At 40.2% G+C, this 15,247-nt stretch overlaps 1 protein-coding gene across 1 annotated transcript in view; it reads left to right on the forward strand.

The window, feature by feature from the left end:
* Positions 1-14,519, forward strand: part of LOC136885340 (uncharacterized) — a 152,107-nt gene extending 137,588 nt beyond the window's left edge. Inside the window, exon 6 of the mRNA XM_068230281.1 lies at positions 14,409-14,519. Coding sequence (XP_068086382.1) covers positions 14,409-14,519 — 111 coding nt within the window. The remainder of the gene's footprint in view (positions 1-14,408) is intronic.
* Positions 14,520-15,247: the final 728 nt, after the last annotated feature.

Raw genomic sequence — 15,247 nt, forward strand, 5'->3', positions numbered from 1 at the left:
CATTACAATGGTACACAGGCCCCCACCGCAAAGGGGGATGAACTTAGATTTATAAAATATCCGGAGTCTCACTATTCATCTCAGCGACCCAGACAACTATGAATTCGACACTCTTTTCGATTATTTTTATATATCACTCCCCAATCGCCCCCTACAACGAAGGGGGCTGAACATGGACATTTAAAAATTCCGGAGTGTGACTATTCGTTTCAGCGAGCCCGGAAAGTATGGATTCCACACTACTTTTGATGATTTTTGTATCTCAGTCCCCTTGCCCCCCCTTCCCCTAAGGTTTCTTGGGGTGTATTACCCCCACGTGGTTTGTCTCCTGATACTAAAAATCTGGAGTGTCACCATTCACCTCCGCGACACCAAAAACTATGGATTCGACACTATTTTCGATTAATTTTTTACCTGACGCCCTAACCCCCACCCCTAAGGGGGCTAGAGGTGGCTTACCCCCACAGTGCAGGTCTCCAGGTAGCAAATAATAAGTATTCAAAATTTGATTGAAATTGCTCCAGTGATTTAGGAGATGTGTCATTTACACACATACATCCATTTTTATATACAACTAGCAAATGTACCCGTGCTTCACTACGGTATTCTACAATGTGTGCGTATATCGAAGTAAATTGCTGTACATGAAGTGAATAAGATTTTTTAAATTGCATGTCTCTTGGCGTTATCCGAGAAAAAGCATAGGGAGGTCCGCAGACGTTGTTTCCAATGTAAAGTGCGAGGTGCAGAGTTGTGATGATAACGACAGGTCCAATTGTCTGCCGCAGTTCACTATGCGTAACGCCAGTCACATTTTGATGGGTAAATTTGTTTATAATCGGAGGCACCTATACCTAATGATGAAATGAATCAGATAAAAGCGTATTTTTTTAAAATGTACGCTCCTTTGCCTTCTGCTTGTCAAATCAAGAAGGAAATTATACATTACAATGGTACACAAGCGTTCGAGAAGGACACCATTCCTATCGCTAGTTAAAGTCGATCTGGGTAATACTGATTACAACAGCAGACGCCCTCCTGCTGACAGTCACTATTGATTTGTAAAGTATTAATTACAATGTAAGACACCCCCCTTCTAGATCGTTACAAATCGACTTAAATTAATAAATGTAGATCGACATACGGAAGTATATGCATGTTCACCTTCATTTACAGAATAACTGCTGCTAAACGGTGTATTCACATTGAAAAAAGGATAGTATGAAAAGACGCCTACGCCTCATTTAGCGATCTAAATGGCTGGCTCTATGATATTTTCTCGTATCTCATCTATTTAAAGGCAAGATTACTTTAGAAACTTTGAACGGGTGAAATTCACACAGTGAATTACTTTTCAGATACTTGTGCGATAGCTTCAAACATAGATTTTGGCTGGGTGGGCCAATATTCGTGTAGAATTTGATGATCCCATCTTTCCTATAAGTGAATCAAACCATCAATTATACGTGTACAAAGTGTAGAATTTAAGTAAATCCAGAAATAGAGCCAAATTTAACATAAGGAATAGAGATACGACAAAAAGTCATAAGACCAAAGTTGTAGATCACTCCAAATTGAACGGAGATTGTGGCGTCCGTTTTGTGATACGACTTACCGTTTAGCCACCAAATACCTCGAAAGGAAGGTCTGCACCGTCATGAAAATTCCCTCCATATTTCGATATCATCCGGGAGTAGAAAATAAAAGGTTAAAATATCTAGTAAATTTTCCGTCGGTTACAGGCTAAAAGCTATAATATTGCCAAATTTCAATTTTCTAACTCGTCTGGGAGATAGTGCCGCCATCTGGATATGGGGGTGGGGGTTAAAAATTAGGACTTTCAGGAAACTTTTAAGCCCATGCAACCTATAGGTTATCGTTCTGGATAAATATCACCGACTGTGTTCTTATGCAGATTTGAAAATCGAAGCGTGTACCTCTCAGAGATTTGTGAGAATTTTAGATTTTTCTACGGATCCTTGAAGTCATCAGGTTGCCTGGTACCAAGTTTTAAGTTTTTAAGATGCCTAGAATGGTCTCATTAATTCACGTCTGTTTTCATCTTTATGCCTTAATTTATATATATGTATATAGTAGAGTATATATAGATCGCGCCAACTGACTTCTATTTATTAATATGGATTATATTTCACCCGCTTCCGTAGAAGTTCTAGGGGCGTCTTACTCCCACAGTATGTTTTGCAGATAGTAAGTGATACTTGAACATACACACGTCTATCTCCTTGGGCATTTTAGACAATTTATTTTTTCACCCTTTCTTACCCCCCCCCCCATGCCAAACGGGGCTGAAGTTGGACTTTAAAAATCCGGAATCTTACTATTTATCTCTGCGACCCCGAAAAGTATGGATTGGGCACTATTTTCGTTAATTTGTATATCTGATCCCTAAGGTTTCCACGGCTGTCTTACCCCCACGTGGTTTGTGTCCTGATACTAAAAATCCGGAGTGTACAATTCACCTCGGCGACCCCGAAAACTATGTATTCGACACTATTTTCGTTTGATTTTATATATCAGTCCCCCCTTGCCCCCCACCCAAATGGAAGCAGAAATTTCACTTTTAGAAATTCGGGAGTGTCACTATTCACCTCAGCGAGCCCAAAAACTATGGATTCGACACTATTTTCGACTACTTTTTTACCTGACCCCCCCCTAATCCCCAACCCCTAAAGGGACTAGAGGTGGCTTACCCCCACAGTGCTCGTCTCCAGATAGCAAGTGTTCAAAATTTGATTGAAATTGCTCGAGTGTTTAGGAGGAGATGTGTCATTTACACACATACACCAATTTTCATATATAGTACAAGCAAATGTACCCGTGCTTCGCTACGGTATTCTACAATGTATACGGATATCGAAGTAAATTGCTGTACAGAAAGTGAATAAGAGTTTTTTGTCGCATATCTCTTGGCGTTATCCGAGAAAAAACATAGGGAGGTCCGCAGACGTTGTTTCCAATGTAAAGTGCGAGTTGCATAGTTGTGATGATAACGACAGGTACACTTGTCTGCCGCAATTCACTATGCATGACGTCAGTCACATTTTGATGGGTAAATTTGTTTGTAATCGGGGGAACCTATACCTAATGATAAGGAGAATCAGGTAAAAGAAGTTTTTTTAATGCACGCTCCCTTGCCTTCGGCTAGTCAAATCAAGAAGGGAATTATACATTGCAATGGTACACAGGCGCTGGAGAAGGACCCCATTCGTATTGCTAGTTAAAGTCGATGTGGGGAATACTGATTACAACAGCAGACGCCCTCCTGCTGACAGTCACTATTGATTTGTAAAGTATTAATTACAATGTAAGACACCCCCTTCTAGATCGCTACAAATCGACTTAAATTAATAAATGTAGATCGACATACGGAAGTATAGGCATGTTCACCTTCATTTACAGAATAATTGTTGCTAAGCGGTGCATTCAAATTGAGAAACGGATTGTATGAATATACGCCTCTGGCCTCATTGAGAGATCTAAATGGCTGGTCCTTTGATATTTATATTTCAGCCCCTGCCCCCCCCCCTCGCCCCTAAGCGTTCCTGGGGTCTCCTACTCCCACGTGGTTTATCTCCTGATACTAAAAATCTGAAGTGTACAATTCACCTCGGCGACCCCGGAAACAATGTATTGGACACTTATTTTCGATTAATTTTATATATACTCCCCCTCGCCCCCACCCCAAAGTGTGATGAACTTAGTTGTGTAAAATATCCGGAGTCTCACTATTCATCTCAGCGACCCCGACAACTATGGATTCGGCACTCTTTTCGATTATTTTTATATATCACTCTCTAATCGCCCCCTACTACGAAGGGGGTTGCACATGGACATTTAAAAATTCCGGAGTGTCACTATTCGTGTCAGCGAGCCCGGAAAGTATGGATTCCACACTACTTTTGATGATTTTTGTATCTCAGTCCCCTTGCCCCCCCCTACCACTAAAGTTTCTTGGGGTGTATTACCCCCACGTGGTTTGTCTCCTGATACTTAAAATCCGGAGTGTACAATTCACCTCGGCGACCCCGAAAACTATGTATTCGACACTATCTTCGTTTAATTTCATATATCAGTCCCCCCTTGCCCCCCTCCCAAATGGAAGCAGAAATTTCACTTTTAGAAATTCGGGAGTGTCACTATCCACCTCATCGACCCCAAAAACTATGGATTCGACATTATTCTCGATTTTTTTTACCTGACCCTCTAACCCCCACCCCTAAGGGGGCTAGGGGTGGCTTACCCCCACAGTGCTCGTCCCAGGTAGCAAATAATAAGTGTTCAAAATTTGATTGAAATTGCTCGAGTGGTTTAGGAAGAGATGTGTCATTTACACACATACATCCATTTTTATATACAACTGGCAAATGTACCCGTGCTTCGCTACGGTATTCTACGATGTATACGGATATCGAAGTAAATAGCTGTACATGAAGTGAATAAGATTTTTTAAATTGCATGTCTCTTGGCGTTATCCGAGAAAAAGCATAGGGAGGTCCGCAGACGTTGTTTCCAATGTAAAGTGCGAGTTGCAGAGTTGTGATGATAACGACAGGTCCACTTGTCTGCCGCAATTCACTATGCGTAACGCCAGTCACATTTTGATGGTAAATTTGTTTATAATCGGAGGTACCTATACCTAATGTTAAAGATAATCAGGTAAAAGAGATTTGTTTTAAATTGCACGCTCCCTTGCCCTCTGCTAGTCAAATCAAGAAGGAAATTATACATTACAGTGGTACACAGGCGCTTAGAAGGACCCCATTCCTATTGCTTGTTAAAGTCGACGTGGGGAGTACTGATTACAACAGCAGACGCCCTCCTGCTGACAGTCACTATTGATTTGTAAAGTATTAATTACAATGTAAGACTCAAATTTCATATCTCCTCTGCATAGGGGAACTACTGGGAAGTGCCCTCGCCTTGTCCTACGGCTGGCGACGATCCTTGGGTTTAGTAGCTTAGGCGGTTAAGGCGCTGACCTTCTGACCCCAAGTTGGCAGATTCGATCCTGGCTCAGTCAGGTGGTATTTGAAGGTGTTCAAATACGCCAGCCTTGTGTCGATGGATTTACTGGCACGTAATAGGACTAATACAGGACTAAATTTCGGCACTTCGACGTCTCCGAAAGCCGTAAAAAATGTAGTTAGTGGGACGTAAAGCCAATAACATTATTATTTCCTGTGTACTTCCCATTCATTGGGTGCTGAATTTAAGAAAATGTCCACCACTTCAAAACTAAGGTAACAAATTATGTTTCACAGTTTTCATGAGAGCGAATGAAGCGAGGAATTTCGCACCTTAATTTTTTTAAACATTCAAAATGATGTTAGAAATATAATGTTAACAGTTTTATCATGTATTTTCATCTATCCAGCAAAGTGAAATCTAAGAGGAAACGTTATGCGAAGAATTGAAATTTCTAACATATGTGATTCTAACATATGTGATTCTAGTTTATTATATGTGGTGCGTACTTGTTGGCGAAGCGTTTTCATACGTGTAAAAGTGATATTACATTTATCATATTAAATTACCGCCGTTTAAGTAATAAGTACGTGATATTTTCGTGTTAGCCAATACCAAAGATCCGGCTACTTCGGCCGCCATGTTCTTTTTAATATGACGGTCTGAGGATTGGAGTTGGTCTTGGTCTTGCCTGCGGAATCGGGTACCCGATTCCGGAATCGATTCCGAGGAACTAGTAGCACCATCTACGATGCAGATGCGTAAACACTTGCAGCACGAATTTGTTCTCTGATGTAGTTCGTTTTGGTTTATAACCAGGTCACTTTACAAGCCGCGCTTGCTCTCACTGTAGTGTCCTGGAGTTATATACTTTAACGCGAATGTAATTTGATTCTCTGTTTGGAACTAATCAAATTCTATGGATTGTAAACAAATCGAAACTTCTACGGATATTATGACATAATATAACACTACTATTACAACAAAATACAATTGCACTAAATAGGCAACATTAACTAATGTTAAGCAGTGATGAAAACAAAAATAGTAATTCTGACAGTTTCACATAATAATATTTAGCAGTCGTATGAAATATACTTCATCTTATTTTTCTACCACTTTTCACACACCTATGGGGTCTCGGGTGCGAAGTGTAGCGCATATGTTGATTTGGCCCTGTTTTACAACAGGATGCCCTTCCTGACGCCAACCCTATGTGGAGGGATGTTATCACTATTGCGTGTTCCTGTGGTGGTTGTTAGTGTAGTATGTTGTCTGAATATGAAGAGGGAAATATTGGAACAAACCCGAGTTCCCGGGCCAAGAGAACTAAGCAGAGGCGAATAAAATCCCCCACCCGGCCAGGAGGCAAACCCAGGACCCTCGGAACCAAAGGCCTCAACGCTGACCAATCAGCCAATGAATCGGACAGTAACACAAAATGTGCATTGCAAATTAAATATAACGGAAGACAGGTACGCTACGAAACAACTTATGGGCTTATAAAAAATGTGACTTAGTACTACAGATTTTATACTTTTATACTAGCGATAATACCTTTGCTGGCAGGACGTAGTGTTTACAATGCACTATGTCTTCTGGTATGGGCTAGAGCAATATTGTTACTTTCATTGATCTGTCTCAGCTTTATCCTTGACTTTGACAAAATGAAAGTGACTGAGGTATGAGTGATGCTAGTAATGCCATTCCTTATGCAGCCAGTCCCTGCTATGAATGGTGTGAAAATGTTGCTCATAGGGTCAGTTGGTGCATGCATTTCAGTGCGCTTGGCAGACTGATATGTAATAGCAACTTCTGGCTCGGTGAGGAAAGCAACGGGAAACTACCTCACTCCTCATTTCCCTAGTACGCCTCTTCAGTGATGCCTAGGCCATTTATGACAGCTGATGACGGAACTGTTGAGGATCCAACCAGCCTCCGGGCTGAGGACTAAACATACATACATACATACATACTAGCGATATTTGATAACCACATTAGAAAAATACAGTATAAGCATAAATAACAACAACAGTGTCGAAATGTAATGTGAATTCCACAATACCAGGATAAGTTGTTATTTCATTATTATGTGGTATAATTGATTCATGACAACCAATAAGACATTTCCCTGTATGAAAAGAAATAGTAAATATTGCACGTTCGAATTTGCCACACTTATATACGGAAGACTCGAGGTGCACATAAGCGGCTGGTGATGTAAGTCTTGACTCAGCTACCAAGAGTGGGTCAGGTTGTAGTAAGGTATGCGGAATGAAATTTTCAAAGGTGTGCGTGACTAGATAGGAGGGCAAGAAGGTCGTTGACATTGGACATGCCATATAGGGACGGAAGATGACTACTGTGGTGACCCTCCCCTTGAAGGCCACGTTTCCGGAGTATCCGAAGGACCTCATGGCGTGTCCAAGGTGAATCGGGTTTCCTTTTCTTTAATTATTATTATTATTATTATTATTATTATTATTATTATTATTATTATTATTATTATTATTATTATTATTATTATTATTATTATATTGTTTTGCTTATTTACTCTGTTTTTTACCGTTTATGTCGATTGCATGCCAAGGTCTATGGATCACTAATAAGGGTTGATCATGGCCATATGAGGTATGATTGCATTTTATTGTCAGTTTATTATATTTGGCTGACTTTTTAATTATGTCGCTTAGGCTATACCAAATTTGAACCATGTATTGGATGGAAACCTGTGAGAGTAAATAAATAAATAAATAAATTTTTTCTTACGTCGCAGTGACACAGATAGGTCTTATGGCGACGATGGGACAGGAAAGGGCTGGGAGTGGGAAGGAACGGCCATGGCCTTAATTAAGGTACAGCCCCAGCATTTGCCTGGTGTGAAAATGGGAAACCACGGAAAACCATTTTCAGGGCTGCCGACAGTAGGGTTCGAACCTGCAATCTCCCGAATACTGGATACTGGCCGCACTTAAGCGACTGCAGCTATCGAGCTCGGTATAAATGAATAAATAAATAAATGGTGACGTCATCGGGAACCGATACTGCTTAGGCGGAGCGCACACTTATTGGACAAGGGCCACGACACATGGGATGCGACAAAAGGGACATGTTCCAAGTGGATACAGCACGTGTAATCGAGAGGAAGCCCGCACACTTATCGGTCAAGGGCATGGACTGTCCCATGTAACAGCGGACATGTCCCGTCGAGGTATCGCCTGTTGCATTTCGTAGGACGTGTCCCACCACTTCGCGCGTGAGTTTGGTGTAGTAATTTCAATATATGCACCTCAATAGAGTGGAGAAGCATGAAGTGCTGTATAATTACAGATTAAAGGATTATTCAAATAGGTCCATATGTCAAAATATCTGGCGAGAAATAGGCGAAGCATTCAGCATGAGTGTTATCAATAATCTTTCAGCTGGTAGAATAGGATCCCTGAATTCTTTTTTTTTTTTTTCTCAATTAGTGGCTTTACCATATGCAGTAACTTTTGAAATGTCTTCCAGTTCATTCTGTAATAAAATGTATGAAATTATGAAGGATCTTAAGTTTCTTAGCCAACACGAAAGCACCATTCTCTTGGCAGTCTACGTTATGCGAGTATGAGTTGACCCAAAATCTCTTTTTTCGTCTAGTCACCCGACTTCTTCGTAATTCTCGTAACAACAAGCCTTCCAAATCACTAAAGGACATCTTAACTAATGGCCCACAGATGTGCATGTACGTGGCGTATGGGACACGGGACAGGACAAGTTATTTCAGTCGTGTTTACTGTCCCATGTCGCGTGTCCAAGAAGCGTGCGCTCTGACTCATGCAGGGGCGTATTCTCCTTGAATGCAAGGCATTCATTCCATGCGTTATGATAACACAAATAACTGTCTGATGTACGATTTTAGGTTGTTTCAAGTCGAATATTAACGATTTCATCTCTCAGAAGTTCAAAATGTCCGCGCAACTGTACTGGTTCCGTTGCTTGACTACGTGTGGTGCTGGTGTAGTCTCGCCGTCTACACCACTCTAGGAAGAAAGAGACAGCGAATGGACGAGTTCAGGAAGAAAGGCATGCAATCTTAAAATTGCATTCGGTGGCAGACATAGTTTTGAAACCCTCCGAACGATGTCGCTGCAATTGAAACTTGGTCAGAATTTGTCACCCTATATCCGTGCTACCCTCTGCCATCTGTTAGCAACTTGGAGAAAGTCGGCATCTTTACAGCGAACGGGACCCACAGATTACCCCCCCCCCCAGCGAGAACCCAACGTGACGAAACTGACCAATGCCACTGGCGTGACTTACCTCCAGTGCTTGAGTTGTGGCTAACTAGCGAGTTATTCATTGTATTTACGGTGTTTTGTTATATCTTGCGCAGATGTGGTATTGACGATGGATGAGTCTAAAACGGATATAATTGTAAATCAGTTTGAAAAGCCATTTACTCAACCTTCCCTCGTAAATTTATTCCTCTTCTTCTTCTTAATCTGCTTACCCTCCAGGGTTGGCTTTTCCCTCGGACTCAATGAGGGATCCCTCCTCTACCTCCTCAAGGGCAGTGTACTGGAGCTTCAGACTCTGGGTCGGGGGATACAACTGGGGAGGATGACCAGTACCTCGCCTCACCTGCTATGCTGAACAGGGGCCTTGCGGGGGATGGGAAGATTGGAAGAGATAGACAAGGAAGAGGGAAGGAAGCGGCCGTGGCCTGAAGTTAGGTACCATCCCGGCATTTGCCTGGAGGAGAAGTGGGAAACCACGGAAAACCACTTCCAGGATGGCTGAGGTGGGAATCGAACCCACCTCTACTCAGTTGACCTCCCGAGGCGGAGTGGTCTCCGTTCCAGCCCTCGTACCACTTTTCAAATTTCGTGGCAGAGCCGGGAATCGAACCCGGGCCTCCGGGGGTGGCGGCTAATTACACTAACCACTACACCACAGAGGCGGACCCTCGTAAATTTAAAAACAGAAAACAAGAATTGTGTACGCACGCTCAATCCAGAAACTTACAGTAAAACTGTTTGGCTCGAGTTCACCTACATGTAATTAGGGTGAGTAGAATTGAAATTTACTTAATACGTTGTGTTAACTGCATGGTTACTAGTTGCATGCCACAGTGGAGATTCCAGGATACGCCACTGGACTCATGCGACATTGAGTGCGACTTTGCAGTCGTAGGAACCGATTCTCGTGATTACAGGCGTCATTCGCGCACATCACTGCACATGACAGGGAGTGCTCTTTTTTCAATAAGTGTCGTATACTTCGGAGTTGTCAGTGGTTCTAAATCATTTTCTAAATTTAGCCTATGCTACGGAATGATAGAAATCAAATTTGTTCTTTAAGCGTTTGTTTTAAGTGATTAAAATACATTAAAATATCCAGTTTTGTTTCGAAGTGTCGGGTATGTTGTTATGTAAGACGCGATTTAGCCAGTTGTACAGCTTAACCGTCAATTGTGTTACATATTTTCTTCATTGACAAATTGTGATTTCTATAATTTCGCAGTGTGTTCACGTCTAACATATTGTAGGTAATGTTCAAGTTCAATAATTTACTTTTCCCAAACTTAAAGATCTCAATTGGGAACCGTACTGACATAACACTAAGATTTCTCAGTTTCAGCATTCTAACCTACATGTTTTGTATATTTAATACCTTTAATGTTCTTAAATTTTATTTTTAGTTGGTAATTTCAGAAAGAAGTTACAAAATGTAGTGAACATTAATTATTTTGTTGATTTACATCTGTGTGGGAATTAAAAGTGACGCTGTGAATGGTTTTTCTTTACACTGTAGGTTGCAAAACGAGCATTCTAAATCTTCAGAGTTGTTTCGTATAGGATATCTGTAACATGATCTAAATATGTAGAATTCTTGGTAGGTATATCCGTGTTGTTATGGAGATTCTTCTGTATCACATCATTACACCACAACAGCTATATCTAGTATTTAGTCCTCATGTTTTAATTAACAGTAGGCTGCCTCTCTTTTGTAACATATTTCCTGATAATTATTGGTGTGTAAAATATCTTCTTCAGGGGCGAGTGGCAGTGAGTTGGCGTGAGTTTGAATTCCACGATTGGCAGCCTTGCAAAGCGTTACCATGGTTTCTGCATTTTCTCATTAATTAACCTTAATCGTCCTAATCCTAGTCCTTTCCCTATGAGGAAACTGTAAAATGCAGATACTTGAATGTAAAACCAATAATATGTTATTAGAATAACCATTGATGGCCAGGACAAGTAAACCTTACACACTTTAGTAGTGTTCCCTATGTTGAAATATACAAAATACAATTAACCATAGTTTCCTGAATAGATAGAAATCCGTTTCCTGGCAATGAGTAAGAATCAATGCAATTGGCCACAGGAACGAAGCTCTTATTATATGTGTAAGAAATTGTAGTATTCACTGTTAGTGCATTGAGTTTACTTTTACAGTAGAATATCACAAAGTGACTAACAAACACTGTTCTTGGCTGAAATTAATTCAGTAAGGGACCATTCAGTATTCATCGCATACAAGTTTCGTACCACCCGGGGAACAATAAAAACTGCTAAACATTTAAACCAATTGTTTGACACTGTACTCCCTTCAAGGGGCACTCTAGTAAGCAACGCCTGGTTGTGTCATTAGTCATGACATGCACAGACAAATAATGATAGGACACTTAAATAAAGGCTGGTGGCATTGTTCAATGAAATGAGCTGATGGCAGTGTTGTATAAATTGTAGTCTTCAGTTCAACAGATTATTCTTCTTCATTTTCTATTTCCACTCTTCTGGGTAAAGTTGTGAATCAAGGATCTCCTCAGTTTTCTATCTCTCCACCAATCCCTTCCTCCAGTATATTTCCTACATTTATACCTAGCTTCTCTGTACTCTCCTACGCCGTACCTATCCACCTCTACCTGGGCATTCCCTGATGTCTTTCTCCTATCAGTTTCTCTGTAAATACTCACTTTGGAACTGTATCCTCTTCCATTCTCATCATGTGTACATACCATTTCAGCGTACTGGTCTCTATACTGTTTTGCTATGTAGGGAACCAAGTCCCTCCCTTTAATTTAATTTCGTGTGGCTATTTCTAGCCGAGTGCAGCCCTTGTAAGGCAGACCCTACGATGAGGGTGGGCGGCATCTGCCATTTGTAGGTAACTGCGTGTTATTGTGGTGGAGGATAGTGTTATGTGTGGTGTGTGAGTTGCAGGGATGTTGGGGACAGCACAAACACCCAGCCCCCGGGCCATTGGAATTAACCAATTAAGGTTAAAATCCCCGACCCGGCCGGGAATCGAACCCAGGACCCTCTGAACCGAAGGCCAGTATGCTGACCATTCAGCCAACGAGTCGGACAGTCCCTCCCTGATTTCTATGTTTCTGATTTTATCCTTTAATATCTTCCCTATTATTCCTCTAAGGAATTTTATCTCTGCCTCTTGGATTCTGCTTTCATAATGTTTTTTTGTTGTCCATGTGCCTGCTGCATATGTCATAATTGGTGTGTAATACAATTAATCTCTCCGAATACTTGAAGCTTTCCACAACTTCAGATTTTCTTCCATTTACTTCAGTATTCCCTCTTCCTTCTTTATTACCTCTTGTCACCTGTGTAACTGAGGTTACACTGTTGTTCCCTTCGTTAACATTCTTAGATATGGCTTTCCGCTGTGGAAATTTTGTGTTTCTGGGAATGCATGCCTTCGTGTCTGTATTTTGTGGGAGTGATTTACGTATCATGGTACTGCTGTCCCATCAACTCCACATTCTGAACTATTTTATGTAGCGGAGCTTGTGAATATAATGTCTACATTGCGAATCTTTGAAAATGTTTTCTTCTTAAAATTATTTCTGGTGTAACTTAAAATCTAAAACTTAAGCTTGCTAATAAGTTATGTGATTTCCATTTCAACTATTTCCATTTCCTTTCAACTATTTTCCTTTCGCATCAGCCGATTGCATTTTGAATAGGGTTAGTCCTCTAGTTGTCAATCTTGTTCTCATATAAAAACTTGTTATTGTTTATACCTTTTTTTGTATTTTAATTGAAGATGACTTTAAATTTTGCTTCCTGTTAATTAAAATTTAAGCCCTAATTCTGCTCTCTCCTTATTCAATTTTAAAGCGTAATTTTTTTCCTAAATTAAATTTTCTTGTTCAATTTTAAGAGGTGTTCTTCTTTTAATGGGTATTAGACTGATACCGTATAGGTATGTATCCTGATCCACTCCTCCTAGGTCTCTCTCTGGTAAGTTTCCTTCCTTGTTTTTTTGGACCTGGTGTTTTATTTCTGTCATTGTTATCATTCTGTGTTATTACTTGTGTGTGCTCATTTCAGTACCGTTGTAGCACACCACTACTATCGTACACTTCTGCACACTTATTTTGATTCCATATACCTCTGTTTCGTGATTCCATACAGTATTGTGTTCTTGTACTTCTATTTCACCATCTCATCACATTACTTTGTTATCTTACTATGCCTCCTCGGTTTCCATTTCTGTTGTATACTCTTGTGGATTTCGTCCATGACTGTAATGAAGAGTAGAGGGAATAATGCACATCCTTGTTGAAGTCCTGTTTCTACTTTGAAGCAGTTTGTTTGTTCTATCGTAGTCTTCATACTACTTATTTTTTGTTTTTGGTTTTTATAATTGGTTCTTCTCCTCTCCGTGCCTTCTTTTTTATCAATGCATCCAAGGCCACTTGTCGTGGTACACTGCCATATACCTGCTCAATGTCTATAAATATCATCACTAAATCCTATCTAAACTCCCATCCTTTCTTCATCATGTTCTTTAGATTCAGTGGATTGAAAAACTTAAAAATTGTGTTTACACTGAGTGTGGAGTATAGCACTGTATGGAAGTGAAACATGGATAATAACTGGAGCCAAGAAAACCAGAGTTGAAGCCTTTGAAATGCCGTGTTATTGGAAGTTGTTGAAGATCAGATGGGTATAATATGTCTGAAATAAGGAGACAGTGAATCAGCTTGTTGAGAGGAGAATGGTTTGTGAGAATCTGATGCTAGGAATGGAGAGTTTGATAGAACAAATCTAATGGCACTGTGAACTAGTTCAGTTAGTTTGAAGCAAATGCAGAGGATAAAAATAGTGGGAAGATTCCAGGATATGGACCCGGGTGATCCAAGTTGTGTGCAAATGGAATAGTTACTGAATTTTCAAGGAATTTTGTTAATTTCAATCACAATCAATGTATGTTGGATTTTTGAAAAGTTACCTTGCTGTGAATCAGTTCCATATAAAACTCACAACAACATGGCTGAGTAGTGGGTGTGTGACGGTAGTGCTCCTCAATATCTTGTAATTTTGGTTGTACGTAGTTTGAATAACAAAGTGAAACCGTGTGCCTCTGGATTATTAAGGTTTGAAGAATTGATGTACGTATTGCATTTTTATTAGATCTTAATTAGTGATGTATTACGAGCCAAGTTTATGTTATTTGAGGAAGAATCTGTTAATGTAAACATTGAGGTGAAGTGCTACCAACTTGAACTTATTTCCAAAGAGTAGTGAAGAGCAGTTACCGTCAACTTACACAATCGATTCTTATATCGATCGTGATACCATTCTTCGCCACCATGAGCTCTTGTGTAGCATGTCAGAAGGCTGTTTCTAGGCAGGATATAAATTCTAAGATTCAGTGCAGTAACTGTCAAGGCTGGTTCCATTGCAAATGTGTTAATATAGGAGACGTTGAATTAAATTTCTTAAAATCTGAAAATCAAGTTTGGAGGTGTGCTTGTTGTGAAAAGGAAAGACGAAATAGTGTACATGGCTTGGAACTAGCAACAGCACCATCTATTGGCAATGTCTATCAGCTCTTACTTGAGTTGAAGAAAGAAATTGCAGAGGTTAAGAAATCAAGTATAGAGGCGGAGCGAGAGTTAGGCAAAAGTTTGGAGTTAGCTCACGTAAAATTGGATGAGAATGCAACATTCATTAAAAAGCAATCGGAAGTAATAAATCAGTGCATGGAGAAAATGGAAAAATTGAGAGAAGAAAATTTAAATCTCAAGAAGCAACTAAAAGACACACAAATACAGTTAGATGAACTTGATCAGTATGGTCGTCGTAACACGGTTGAAATTTTAGGCGTACCTGAACGAGTTAATGAGGATGTTTATGAAATTGTTAAGCATGTTGGTCGAGTATTAAATGTGGAGATCAAGAATGAATCGATTGATGCATGTCATAGGTTGAAGAGGCAATTGCATCAAGCTTCAGGTGCCATTGTAGTG

The sequence above is a fragment of the Anabrus simplex genome, chromosome 14 (assembly GCF_040414725.1).
Source record: "Anabrus simplex isolate iqAnaSimp1 chromosome 14, ASM4041472v1, whole genome shotgun sequence".
Taxonomy (NCBI): domain Eukaryota; kingdom Metazoa; phylum Arthropoda; class Insecta; order Orthoptera; family Tettigoniidae; genus Anabrus; species Anabrus simplex.